General features: G+C 37.9%; 3 protein-coding genes across 3 annotated transcripts; all 3 read left to right on the top strand.

Annotated features, from left to right (window-relative positions):
• Nucleotides 1–11,753: 11,753 nt before the first annotated feature.
• Cbr-rpb-11 lies at nt 11,754–12,217 on the top strand (the record flags this gene model as incomplete). The annotated part of the gene is made up of 3 exons (XM_002631598.1): nt 11,754–11,828; nt 11,877–11,941; nt 11,989–12,217. 3 exons carry the CDS (start codon nt 11,754–11,756, stop codon nt 12,215–12,217), a joined length of 369 nt encoding a protein of 122 aa, XP_002631644.1.
• Nucleotides 12,218–12,373: 156 nt separating this feature from the next.
• Nucleotides 12,374–13,295, top strand: CBG20835 (the record flags this gene model as incomplete). The annotated part of the gene is made up of 4 exons (XM_002631599.2): nt 12,374–12,551; nt 12,600–13,021; nt 13,080–13,177; nt 13,223–13,295. The coding sequence occupies 4 exons, from the start codon at nt 12,374–12,376 to the stop codon at nt 13,293–13,295; spliced, it is 771 nt and encodes a 256-aa protein (XP_002631645.2).
• Nucleotides 13,296–13,589: 294 nt separating this feature from the next.
• CBG25677 lies at nt 13,590–14,052 on the top strand (the record flags this gene model as incomplete). The annotated part of the gene is given in 3 exon segments (XM_045242722.1): nt 13,590–13,658; nt 13,676–13,830; nt 13,887–14,052. The coding sequence occupies 3 exon segments, from the start codon at nt 13,590–13,592 to the stop codon at nt 14,050–14,052; spliced, it is 390 nt and encodes a 129-aa protein (XP_045100360.1).
• Nucleotides 14,053–14,145: the final 93 nt, after the last annotated feature.

Consider the following 14,145-nt stretch of genomic DNA (forward strand, 5'->3'; position numbering starts at 1 on the left):
GTCTGGTTTTGCAACATTTATCAGTTTGATTTGGGAGAGAGAGAGAAATCTAAAACAGTTTTGGGAATACCGTAAAACCTTCAATAGAAGTGTCACCCAAGCTACCAACTTTGAACCTGTATATCTTGGCTTCTATGCAAGATATCAAAAATGTTTCAACTGATGAAATGTTTTCGATATTATGATGAAAAACATTCTTAGTTGGCGCCTTTTTTGTATCTTTGACAGACACCGAGATAAATTGGATCGAAGTTAGGGGCCCTTCTATTAAAGATTTTAGATTATCTTTGTTTAATGTGGTCTAGCTAGAAATTAGGTTTCCAAATAAACACCAAGTTTCTTAAAATGCACAAACCACAGAAAAAAAAAACTAGAGACACTTTTTTAAATTCGAAGGTCTAACATCAAGAACATTCTTTAAAAAACAAGGGGTTAGAAACAAGGAGTTTTTCAAAGGTTTTTTTCACCTGGAGGATTTTTCGTCAAATCTTCATACGACTGAAAACTGTAACTCTAACTAGCAGTGTGCAGTTTGAGCTTAATTACCTCAGTTCCTGTGAAAGATTTCAAAGTTGACGGTTGGTGTAGCTCAGCTGGTGGCGGCGCGGCACCTCCAAGAGTGGGCGCCACCCTGTACCTAAACACTTTGAGTTCAATTATCTCGGCTCCTATAAGAGATATCAAAAATCGTCTACTAATAAATGGTTTGTGATATTATGATGAATCATTTATTAGTTGACAACTTTTTCATATCTTTAAAAGAAACCGAGATAAATCGGCTCCTAGTTTGAAGCCTTTCTATGGCAGATTTTGCGGTATAAGAATCAGTCTTCGAACTACGGAAACTACAAATCTCTGCAAATTTACAAGAAGACGATCGATCCAAACTGGACATTTCGACGTCTGACACTGATGCTTGAAAATATAATTTATGTTCTAAACCATCTCTCTTCAAACTGTAGACACATACACCAAGACGTTTCCTGGAGATATCTATCAAACCTGTCAATCAAAAAAAAATTTCGAAACTGAAAAGTCATGTCTCGACACGACGACACGAGAAAGACAACTTTCGATTCACCTATACCGGTTTATCAGAATCAAAAAGACCGATCAAAGATCTCACAAAATGGCCTGTTATCAGTACTTTGAAACTGAAGAGAGGGTTTGAGGACATCGAACTTTGAGTCGACCCGCCCCCAATTACAGTAACCCATTAGTGGTTTTTAGTTTGTACGAGGGATTCCTACGGCATGTGACTGACTTCTCAAGTGTGTCTAGAGATACTTGGAACCTAGAACCTACAGTATGATCAGTGAACAGCTGGAAGGGAGAGTGGCAAAGCAAATAGAGAGTGGAAAATTCCAAGGAGCTGCAAAAAGCTTTTTTTCTGGCACTACAGTAATCCTAGATTTTAAAAACCTAGAATTTCGAAGATAGCGGAACAAATTGAATTTATATCTGTCTTCGTCCCCCCGGAAACTTTGTAATAGTAAAAAATAGGGTACAACAAACAGCCGAAAATCAAAAAGTCATGTGAGGGGGTGAAACGCCACAAAAAAATAGAAGAAGATGATATGGCTTGAGAGACAAGAAATAAAAATGAGGTAGAATGAGGGGAGACGATGGGTTCGGAATGCTATGTGCTTGCTTTTGTAAAAAGAAGGGAGATTGTTTGTATGTCTAGTGGTCTAGGAGTGGTTTTGTTGACCTATTCGTTGTACACATAGTCAATCTTTTCGTTTTTCGTTGTTTCAAAAACAGAGACATACAGACTGATTTGGTGAGAAAAAGAGATATATTTGGAATTGATACTGGGCGGGGAATCACAAGGACGTGTAGTATCCGATACTTTTAATTGGGTAGAGATTGATGGGTCTCTTCTTTTTTTTTTGTGAGTTTGAATAGTCTGGGCTTGGAAAAGGAGAAGGGTGCATTTGCAAATAAAGAGAGTTATCAATGGGGGAAAAGCGAATAAAAAATGGAAGACGGGGGAAAAGAGCAGGCTACACACACAGGGAGTACTGTAGGTTTTGGGTGGTATCAAATGATCAGTGTGGCATTACAAGTTGACAGTTGTGTCATTGTTTACAATAAACTCCGTGTTTAAGAATCATGTGAGCATTGGGTTCAAAGTCAGTCTGAAGTTTTTCTTTAGGAATAGACTGAACAATCCAAAAATTATAAGTAAATTTTTCTTGAATTTTGATTCTCGGAAATTCTTCTCAAAGACTCCTCTTCCTCCTCCTCCTCATCATCTACATACCAAACTTGAGCTCAATTATCTCGATTCCGGTGAAAGATATCAAAAATTGTCAACTGATAACTTTTTTATCATAATATCAAAAATATTTTATTAGTTGACACATTTTTGATATATCTCAGAGAAACAGAGATAATTAAGCTCAAAGTGTGGGGCCCTCCCTCGGAGGTGCCGCGCCGCCACCAGCTGAGCTGCCCCAAACCGCCAACTTTGAACCCTTATATCTCATTTTTCGTGAATGATATCAAAAAGTTGTCAACTAACAAAATATGTATCATAACATATCCAATATTTTATCAGGTGCCAAATTTTTAATATCTTTGATAGGAGCCGAGATAATTGAGCGCAAATGGAACATATATGGATTCAACCTCCGAGCGCACGTGGGTTATATACATCCCCTATCTCACATTTTTTCCGGATTATTTTTCCAACCCATTTCCAATTAACTTTGCTATATCCGAAACGGATGTCGTCATGACTTTTCAGCTACATAGACTAGACAAGACTCACCCGCAACTCTCTGCTTCTATCTTTTCCTCTATTTTCTTTCAGATGTGTTGACGGTGTGGTTGTGGTTGTATCCTCGGAACGATGACGTCTTCTTTGAACCTTCTTTTAATGAAGACGTCCGAAAAGAAATCCAACGTCTTCTGCTTCTTCTTTTCCTTATTCCAATTATTCTTCGTCTCCTCCTGCAGCTTCGTGAGGGCAAACGGTGTGAAGGAGATGAAGAAAAATAGATGGGAATCTATTTTTAAAGATTTTGAAGAAGACGAAGACACTGGCAGAAGAGACACTCTGAAGCATGAAAAAATAAATATAGTTGTCATGGTGAGAAGATACAAACGAAAAAAAATAAAAAGAATGATAGTTGATTGTTCCAATGAATCATCAAAAAACAAATTGATAGATTAAAGTGCAATTGGGTGGGGAGAGAGAGAGAGAGAGAGAGAGAGAGAGAGAGAGAGAGAGAGAGAGAGCTTTGGTCTTTGAAAGGGATACTGTAGGTACGTTGAACTGATTTTGAAATAGTATTCTATTTTTATGAAAAGAAAATATAGAGACAACCTTGAAGGCTTATCATATCTCTGTCGTGTCTGAACGCGTTCCACCTAGCCGATGAACTTTTCACTTTTCCTTTTCACTTGAGAAGACACAATCAGCCATCCGTATCCTTTTTTTCTATCAGTGATATTGGATAAAAAATGAGAGGGTTTAGAGAAAATTGGACACTTTTGAAAGATTCTAAAGCGTTGGAGTGAACTATGGAAACATCGACATTTTCAGTCGCGAAAGGAATTTTCAGCTGTTCTGGAAGTCTAATTAATAAAAAAAAAGTACACATTCTTGACTGGAAATTGGGTTTTCGATTTTGTCAGAATTTTTTTTCAAATCGCTACCGTAATCTCGAATGCTCCTGACTATGAGCCGGTGGATATCGCGAAACTACAGTAGCTTGAGAAAAGTTGTCAATTACAAAAATGTGAAAAATTAAATTTTAAACATTTTCAAAATTATCAATTCTTTTCCAGCTACCGTACTTTTTGAGGTATGCGTCTTTAAAGTGCAAGCATCGACGCAGCAAGAAAACGAGCCGTCGCTTTTTTTAAAATCAACTTTTGTGTGCTGCCGTAATCCAAAAGTATGTTCAGTCAACATTTTTAAAACATTCTACAGCTACAGTGATCCAAAATGAAATTGCCAGCAGACAAAGTTTATTCGCACCGCCTCCGGTCAGGATGCTTCCACTTTAAAGGCGTATATCTCAAAAAGTACGGTAGCTAGAAAAAAGTTGGTGATTACAAAAATTTGCAAAACCGTACTTTTTGAGATATGCGCCTTTGAGGTAGAAGCATCCAGACTTTGAGAATTTCTGGATTATTGTAGAGGTAGCTGTCGAACTCTCCTTTTATTTTAATTAATAGATTACGGTAGCTCCCGAAAATTTGGTGCACCAGACATTATTTAAAGACACACCTAAAAAATTATCATTTCTTAAAACTGAACTTTTTGAAAATAGCAAAAAAGATTATTGGCTGAGACGATGCTCTTCTTTTTTTCCATTACCCCCACCAGACGTTTCTCTCCCATCCAGTCATCTCATTTCCTGATAATCAATTGTGTCTTCTCTTTTTTCTCCCCCAAAAACTTCTGTTATCAGTTCGTCTCGGGGGCTTGGCTTATTGAGTTGAAAAACGTTTTTAATTTCAATTTTCTTCTGGATGGGACGGGAGGTTACCAGTTAGAAGTACCGAAATTTGCTCTAAATAAAAAGGGGAGGAAATTTGACATTGAGAAAATAGGAACAAGAAAAAATCCTAATGACAAAGACTGGTCAAAGCACAAATACTCTTTTTTTGCCTCTTTTTATGTGACTCGTCTCGTTTGCATAGCTACCTCTAAACATTCTCTGCAAAAGAAACACTTTAGAAAAAAGACGTGAGACTCCTCCCTCGACAATCTCAAATTACACCTACCGTATTCCAGAGAAGCCTTTTCTCTGGCCTCAAAGGGCAACAGCAAGTTTTAATGAGCATTAAAATGGGTTTTTCAAAATGGCAAAAAATTTTTAAACAATTCATATCAGTTGGAAGGGGACCGAGGAAAGCAAATCGGAACAAATAGAATGAGAAGATGGAATGGGGGAATTGAAAAGAAGAAGAAGAAGAAGAAGAAGCAAAAAAAAGGCACTGATAAGACTGATGGGTGAGAATTGGACTATTTTGTGAGATAGGTTCGAGGAGGGAACGACTTTTAATTAATGGGTTTTATAATTTTTTGGAATGTGGACAAAGTGAAGTAGAAAGGATTACGGTAGATCATGGCTAGTTCAAAAATAGAGGACGTAAAAAATTTTTACCATTTTCAGGAGTTTGGAGCTCGGCTATAAAGTGTCCGATCACTTTGAAAATTTTGGAAGTTCTAAAACAGATCTAGATTGAATACTTTGCACTTGCAGAATTTCTGGAAAATTCCTAGTTTTTCAGCTATTGGCCGATTTCTGAAGGACACCGTTTTCACGTTTTCAGTACAAAAATGGGCTAAAAAGGGGTGTCTTTCAGAAATCAAAAATAAACGGAAACCGATTTCTGAAAGAGACCCCCTTCTTCTTACTTTTGTGCTGAAGAAGTAAAAGGTGTCCTTCAGGAATCGGAAAATAACTAAAAAACTGGGAATTTTCAAAATATTCTGTAAATGCAAAGTTTTCAATTTAGGTATGTTTAATTACTACCAAAACTTCAAAAAGTGATCCGACACTTGACAGTCGAGCTCCAGACTCATGAAAATGATCAATATCAACTTAAAAACGCTTTTTTCATATATTTATGACCAGATGATGGCTAGTTTAAAGGTGTGGGAACATGAAAAATTTTTATCGAATTTCCGTTCTTATTAGCCCCTTGAGGAGTTGAACTATTGGAGGTGCCGCGCCGCTACCGGCTGAGCTACGGTGGCGCAAGCTGGAGCAGCGCGTCGTGTGAACCCTAAACACTGTACACCGTTACGTCAGAATGCATACCATAACTCCAAAAAACTCTGAACTGTGTGAGAAATTGACTGATTTTGAAAGACAATGAAAAAAAAAGAGCTCATCTCAATAAGAACCGTTACAGATCTCTAGTTTTCTCATCATAACCAGTTTCTTCTAGATATCATCTAAAAATAACAACAATATTGTCTAGACTCAAAACGTCTAAAACACAATTCCAAAACACATGCTTTCCAAATTAGCTACCTAAACAAGCCTATACACGGGCGCCACCCCGGAAATTAATATTCAATTTTGCATATGTGTATCATTGATCTCGATTTTACTTCCTGCTTGACTTTTTGGTACTTTTGGAATTCCGGAAGTTTTCGGTTTTAGCCCTCGTGGTGTCAATATTGCGCTAGACGCTTTCAAGAAATTCTAGAGTGTTATCAGCACACGACACACAAGTAAAAAGTTGTTTGTTTCAAAAAGTTTTTGAAGATAAGGTCACGATGGGTGTATGGAAATTAAGAAATTCAGAATTTTGAAAGGGGTTTTGAGGGGAGAATTTTGAAGGGTTTCACCTGCTTCCAGAGACAGGCGGTGACTAATCGGAAACAATTTTCAGAGGTTTCGAGGGAGGAAAATATTAGAAGGCAGTGGTGGAAGCAGACATCAAGAATCAAGACACACTCGGCAAATCACAAACCTAGAAATTATGGAAAGCTTAATTTCAGAGGGCTGGGAACACACAGCCGGTTACTGTAGAAAAGTTTGGTTTCTTGAAAAAAAACTAATGTTCGAAGAAGACAGACCAATGTTCTAGTTTCTGTGCCCTAATAATCAATGAGAACTTTGTCTGGCCCTGGTTTTATTGTTCTGAAATGTTGAAGTTTTAGTATTTGAAAAGTAGAGCTAACACTTTTTTGGAGGTTCAGACTTCACAAACTACGTACGTCAAATCTCAAAACTTCAGAAAAATTTCAAAGCTCAGAACCCTCAAAAATCCAAACTACAGACGACATGTTTTTACATATACTTGAACCATTTTTCAGGAATTTAGGCCTATGTTAACGATTCTTGGACCGTTTTTTATGATTTTTTGACAATTTTAAACAGATATTCTGTAAAAAAAGCCCCGAGAATAAATAAGATTTTCGTCAAGTTTTCAGTTATTTTCCCCCAAAAAATCGGAAAATTGAAGTTTTTGATAGTGATAAAAAAGTAGCTCAAACTGCACAGAAATCTAGAAAAATTGATTTTTTCTTTGATTTTTAGGGAAAATTTTTAGACCTTTTTAGAGTTTTCAGTTATTTTTAAAGATTCTTTTTTGATTTTTCCGAATTTTTTGTCTGAAATTTAACGGGATGGTGTTTTTGACGGAAGATTACCCGTAGATTACTTAGAAACCCATATTTTTTGTATTTTAAAAAGATAAGTTTCCATCTGCATTGTGACGTGATTGTATTTGCTGAAAAAATACAAAAGGAAATTAGGTTTCGACAGTAATCTAAAGTAATCAAAACAACGTTCCATCGAATTTTAGACAAAAAATCCTTTCTTAAAATCAAATTTTTAAAAAGTTTTTCTTTCGAAAAATCGCTAAATTTTGAGGTTACGATAGTTGTCGTTGTGAGACCTTCGACTTTAAAATCAAGCTGCTCTCCTTCCTTCGTCATCGTCGAAACACTTGTTACAGTAACCCCTATAGAGCCCATAAAACCAGTCGTCTATCTCCTTTTTTGCTTCCGAAGACGTGCCAATTTGCAGCGACGACTACAATTTTCACCTGTGTCGACGACGAGCATGTTTTTTTTTCTCGCCCACACTCAAATGTTTTTGTTGACGTCTTCTGGGATTAGAAGATCGACTAGACTGGGGAATTGGTAAAGGGGTCGTCAATCACCGAACTTCCGTATCTACATGTTCCTAAATCATCGTGTTCTCTGGGCCTGCCAAACCCTATCAATTTTGTTTCAACAAGACAGAGACGTCACCTGGTCACAGAAAAGCACTGGTGGGGCTGAACTGTAGTGAGAAACGCGCGTACTGAATCTTTTGATTCTCATCGAATCACAAACTGTCCGACGAAGAAGACAGTCATGAGGTTTCGAAAATGTCTGTGATAAGCAGGAGAGACGTATTTAGCAAAAGATAGATAACACCCAATACTTTGATTTTCGAATAAACAACTTTTTTGATTTACTCTTTAGTTCTTGGAAGACTCGGGGATCGAAAGATGTTCAAGAATTTTGTTGGGTTACTGTAGCTTCTAACCGCTGTTGCTTCTTTGGGGTTACTGTAGCTCCTAACTTTTGTAGCTTCTTTGAGGTTACTAAGGTTTCTAATTGCTGAATCTTCTTTAGGATTACTGTAGCTTCTGATTGATAGGTTGCCACCTCATAAGCTCAGAACTTCTAACTACCTCTTAAGCTTTTCTAAATGTAAAGCTGACCTAGATTAAAAACTTTGCATTCATGGAATTTTTTGAAAATTCCTAGTTTTTCATCTATTTGCCAACTTCTGAAAGACACCGGTTTTTTCACATTTTCAGTACAAAAACTGACCAAAAAGGGGTGTCTTTCAAAAATCGAAAATAAGGGAATTTCCAAAAAAAATTATGTGAAGTTTTCAGTCTAGATCTGTTTTACGCCCTCCAAAATTCTCAAAGTAATCAGAAACTTGACAACCGAGCTCCAGACTCCTGAAAACGGCCAAAACGGCGGAAAATCAACTGAAAAATACGTTTTTGTATATCTTATTGACAAGTACTGTATCCTTGGTTTTTATGGATCCACAGTATCCCAACTTGATCTTCCGACCTTACTACGACATTACTCATGTATCTAACAAGCATCACTTTATGCTCTGGAAACTATAAACTTATCAGAAATTGTCATTTCTCCCCAACCGGACGTTGACGCATCTCTCTGATAACAAATACTCCTTGGTTCTTCGAGCGACCCAAACAACTCACGGATTACTGTAGTCAAAAGACCGCCCGAATTACTGTAGTCAAGGCTTACAGATTACTGTAGTCAAGAGACCGCCTGTCTTCGAAAGTCTCATCCAACAAAAAGAAGAAAGAAAAAGGGGAGCCAAAACAAAGACAAACACGAAAAAGGCAATGATAGACGACTGGAAGAAATGGGGGACCCGCGCTCCGTTTCTTCTCCGACACGAAGGAGTTTATGGTTTTGATGGGAGGGCTGATGTGGAAGGAATAGAAGAAGAAAAAGAAGATGGAGAAGAAAAGAATAGGGGGCGGGATGGGTGATATGATAATAGGAATTGTAGTGTGGATGGATGGAGGAAGAGCTCCATGTTTGCATAGATATGAATATTCAAATTGTAGGTGTGGGAAGATTCAAGAAGAAGTAGGAAGTAGTCTATAGGCAGGGTGTTCAAAAAATCAACGAGACCAAAATACAGTTTGAGGTGAGATCGATGGGTTCACAGGTCTCATTTTGAGCTTGAACTTTAACTGCAGTTATAAAAAATAGAGTTGATGAGGTTTAAAATATACCAAATTTAACCTAGAATATTCAAAACGATTTGGAGATTCCAAAGAAAACTTTTTCAGCTGAAACCGCAGAAAAAGTTTCTCAAGAATTAATAAATCGGAGCTGTAGAAGATAGCGACAACAACCGTAAACTACAAGTGTCTTTCCATATCTATTTTCTCGATTTTTGTGCGTTTCTGTCAAGTTTTCAGTTATTTTACCAGAAGAACCCGGGAAATTAAAGCTTTGATAAGGGTAAAAGCGACGGAAACTTCACGAAAATCGAGACAATCAATCCCGAAAATTTTAAAAAAACATTGATTTTTTCTTCGATTTCCTCGCAAAATTTTTAGACCTTTTTAAGTTTTCCAGCTATTCTTGAAGATTCTTTTCCGATTTTTCCGAATTTTTTGTCTGAATTTTGACGGGATGGTGTTCTTGGCAGAAGATTACTGTAGATTACTGTAGAAATCTTAGAAAGCCCAATTTTTATTTGCATTTTGACGTGATCGTGTTTGAAAAAAAAATACGAAAGGAAATTAGGTTTCTATAGTAGTCTACAGTAATGCAAACAACGTTCCATCAAATTTCAGACCGAAAAAGCCGAAAAAATCGAAAAAGAACCTTTAAAAATAGCTGAAAACCCTAAAAAGGTCTAAAAATTTTCCCTAAAAATCAAATAAAAAATAAGTTTTCCTCTCGATAAATTGCTAAAATTCAGGTTACATAAGTTGTCGTTGGAGCACTGATATTTTGTAACAGAATAGTACAATTAGGAATATATTTTGAAAAAGTCCATAATTTTCTAGACAGATGCTTTTCTAGACAAACGATTTTGTGTATTTCATTACACTCGTAATTCTGTCGTCTCGACAAGCTGGGATGTTCACTTTTCAGATACAGTTTTAATAAAACAGATGAGACGAGTGGAACACCTGCCACATGATGTCCGATGTAACATGAAAGGCCAGAAGGGTTTATGGTCTCGTCCTAATTAAACTTGTACTTTTTGAAAGGCAATTTATAGAAAACTGATGTTTTTTCTGGGTCATGGTTTGTAGACCCACAATATACAGTAGTCAATTGACAAGATTTCTTGAGCTGAACTTTGTAAAAACGTCATTACAGTAATCTAGAAAACGATCACAACAAAAAGTGGGCATTAAACAGTATACAAGATCTCTATTTTCCTTTCTGCAAAACGCATACACATAGTCTAAACAATTTCGTTCCCCTTTTCACCTTCTTCGTTATTTTCTCTCTGCTTGTCATTAACGAAAAACACCGTTCTTCATCCTCCTCCTCCTATATATCCAGTTTTACACTTTCTCTGAAAAGGTATCATCTGTTCTCTACTGTTACACAGAGACATAAAAAAGAGGAACATTTAAGAATCGGTTTACAAAAAAAACTTATCCAAACTTATCTAAATGGGCGGTCTCGGGATGGCTAACTAACGAAACGGTTCATTCGTTTTTTTTTTCTATTTACGATATTATGTCAACTTAATAGTATAGAGTAACCTAATCGAAGTCTAAGAATAGGTGCTATTTACTAACCTCGCCCCTATTTTTAGATCAAATGGCGAGCCACTTGGTCAAACTTTCTCTCGGCTTTTTTGTTGAATCGTCTTTATTTTGCTCGCGGGGTAAAGTTCAAACGTTTTGGATTAAAGTTGACCGGGACTATTTCCCGATGGTGTTTTTCCGGAAAGTTTTCGAAAAATAGTTTGTTTCCCCGCGCTTTTCCCGATGGAATGCAGGCAGCTTTCGTGTCGAGACCAGCGCACTCTTTGAAAAATTAGCGTTTGAGCGCATTTACTCGTTAGGTTTTCAAATAATCCAAGCTCGCTTGAACCGGTTTGCCCGTTTTTCCTTGTTTTCCATCTTGCAGTTTGCGTCACAAAATACAATAAAATACATCTATGCCACCTCCGCCACACCTCCGGCCGAGGAGGCCTCCTCGGCTATAAAATTGGACCCATGACACCTCTCCTCCGGCGAAACTATAAATCGGCTCCTTCTTGCAAAACCAGAAGCAGCAAACACGGGTTACGGTAGACGGAGTAAGGGGGACATCCCCCGCTCTTGAAAGGAAACTAACAACATCGAGTTAAGTATATGTATCACGAAACACTTTTTGAAAAAACCATTGAACAAACAGATCAACACCGGGAGTCGGGGGGGGGGGGGGGTGAGATGGGAAGAGCAAAGAATGAGAACACTTTTTTTGATACGATCTTTCAATTCGCAGATCCGATGTTGATCTCTAAAAGTTCGGTAAACATCCGCTTCGTTCGTAGTTTTCTCGGCGGAGCCAATCCGCTCAATTGAGCTCAAGAGGACTCCTGTCCTCTGTCGACCTAATTCAAACACCCGCGCAAAACGAGAAATGCGCCAGTGTGCACAAAAAGTGCGCCTTCTCGCTTTCAAATTAAATTTTTTCAACGAAATCTTTCTTTTTTGCTATTTTCAGGTAAAATTTCACCAAAATCATGTAATTTTTCTCAGAAATGAATGCTCCAGCTGCTTTCGAATCATTCCTTCTCCTTGATGACAAGAAGATCTACATCGAAAAAGACACAAAAGTGGGTTTTTCGAAATTCTTTGCTTTTTATAAAATTCAATAATTTTAGGTGCCAAATGCAGCGATTTTCACAATAAATAAGGAGGATCACACTTTGGGAAACATGTTGAAAATGTAACGGTTTCGAAAAAACTAATCATTCATCGGTTTTCATGTTTCAGTCAGCTTCTCAAAGATCCAGAGGTGTTGTTCGCTGGCTACAAGAATCCCCATCCACTCGAACACAAAATCTTGCTGCGAGTTCAAACTACAAATGCAACAACTCCAGCCGACGCGCTTACCACCGCTATCACGGATTTGGTTGGAGAGTTATCACTTCTCGAACATCGTATTGACTCCGCTATCAAAAAGTGCACACAGTCGACAGACACTGAACGGGGATACAATTAATGTGTCTTGTATTGATCTCTATTTTCACAATCTCAAAAAATGATTTTTTGATTTTTTACAACTGTCATTGTGTTTTTTTCTTATTCTGGGTTGAAACACCCTTAACTATTTACTTCAATGAACACCCAGTCAGCTAAAAACTTCAAGATATTCTAGATGAGCGCTCCGTTGATCAGAGTTAGCAGAAAACGCACTGCTGATCCTCACGAAGCTCTGATTCTCACTAAACGAGCGAAACCAGCGCTCGTCTTCACACTTTTCAAAGCGGCTGCTGATGGAACCGATGAAGAAATTACCGGTGCTCGCGTCCTGGATCTGCCTAATCTTATGGAAGGTAAGTCTGAAGCTGAACAATCAAAGAAAAATGTTAATTTTGTTTCAGAAGATCCTATTGTATTGGAGCAAGAAAATCCACTCGGATTCGTACGAGATGAAGCTGTCGGGTTGGTAGGAGAAGTCGAAAAGCCAGAGGCAAAACAAGAAAAAGCGCAAGTTCAGCTGAACGGGAGATTACTCCAGCCGGTTGCAAACAATGCTGCTGCTTCAGCCGCTCCTCCTGCTCAAGATGATGTTGTTTACGACTATTATGCAATTCACGGAAGACGTGGAAATCCGGCAGGAGTGGAAGGCGAGAATTGGGATGCCGACATCGAAGGAGCCGAGTTTCAGTTTGCTAATCGAGACGAGCTCAACCTTCCGGACGACGACGAGGATTCAGATGGGCCGCCTGCAGATGACGATGACGATTCCAATGATGAGAACAACTGGCGGAACGACTATCCGGATGAGGATTCCTATGATGAGGTATGGTATATTTTGAATTATTACTTTTCATTCAAATTATTTATTTGTGATTTTACAGGATAGCGATCATGGAGATTCCTACGGAATGTTGGAGCCTGGCCGTTGGCACGCTGGAGAAAACTACGCCGACGAGAGTTTCAATCGGCGTATTCAAAAGTATGAATTTTTCTACTTTCTCCCTATAAATTCTCCTTTTTTCAGCATGAACCTGAACGAAGAACGCTACGAGGCCTATTTTGAGGGGGAAGACACCGATGATGATGGCGATTACTAAATTGTTTTGATTTTTGCCCCCCCCCCTCATTTATTTTTCTACTTATCAACTAACCACCAGCGTTTAGTATCTAACTTCATTCTGCTCTCTTTCCTTGTTTTTATGATATGAAGTTATTGTTCTTTTGTACATTCCTCGTCCTTCTTGCATCATCCACAGCTGCTGACAGTGGAAAAGAAGACCTTGGGGACATCATTCACAAGATTCAGAACTTTTTCACTTTCCTTTGCACTCGATGTAAAGAAGTCGTTAGTGTGATAGATAGTGCAATTGACAGTCAGAGTTTGATAAAAGATGCCAAAGCACTATGTGAGGCACTTCTGGGGTTCAATGATGTCGCCGAGAAAGTTTGCAAGTCTGTTGGTAAATATAATTTTTAGAAGCCTTATAATTTAAATTTTGGTTTAGTGGAGGACATTCTCGGAGATTTATACGCCCAACTGAAAAAACTCGAACCAGATAATTCTGCTTGCGTTCAATTGCACCTCTGTGATGCCTCCTGTATTGTACCTGGTTTTAACACTGAGGCTCCCATGTAAGAAGAGCTACAAATATTTTTATTCAATTTTCATAAGAATGTGCTAGTTTCAGACAACCGACGAAGGTCAAAATGAACGTTGAAGTCGTGGACACTGCAAAGTTGATTCAAGGAATTGCGAAGCTCCAACATTTGGCATTCAGCCTGTCTTACAATCACACTGAACCTCTTTATATTATTATCACAGAAAAAAAGAATTTCAATAATTTTTTGATGTGAATAAAGAAATCTGTCAGTTTTTACTTTGTGTGAAATCCGACGCCGTTCGGATTCTGAATTGAGAAAAAAACAGAAAGAAAACAAATTTCGAGG

The sequence above is a fragment of the Caenorhabditis briggsae genome (assembly GCF_000004555.2).
Source record: "Caenorhabditis briggsae complete genome, chrII, whole genome shotgun sequence".
Lineage (NCBI taxonomy): Eukaryota > Metazoa > Nematoda > Chromadorea > Rhabditida > Rhabditidae > Caenorhabditis > Caenorhabditis briggsae.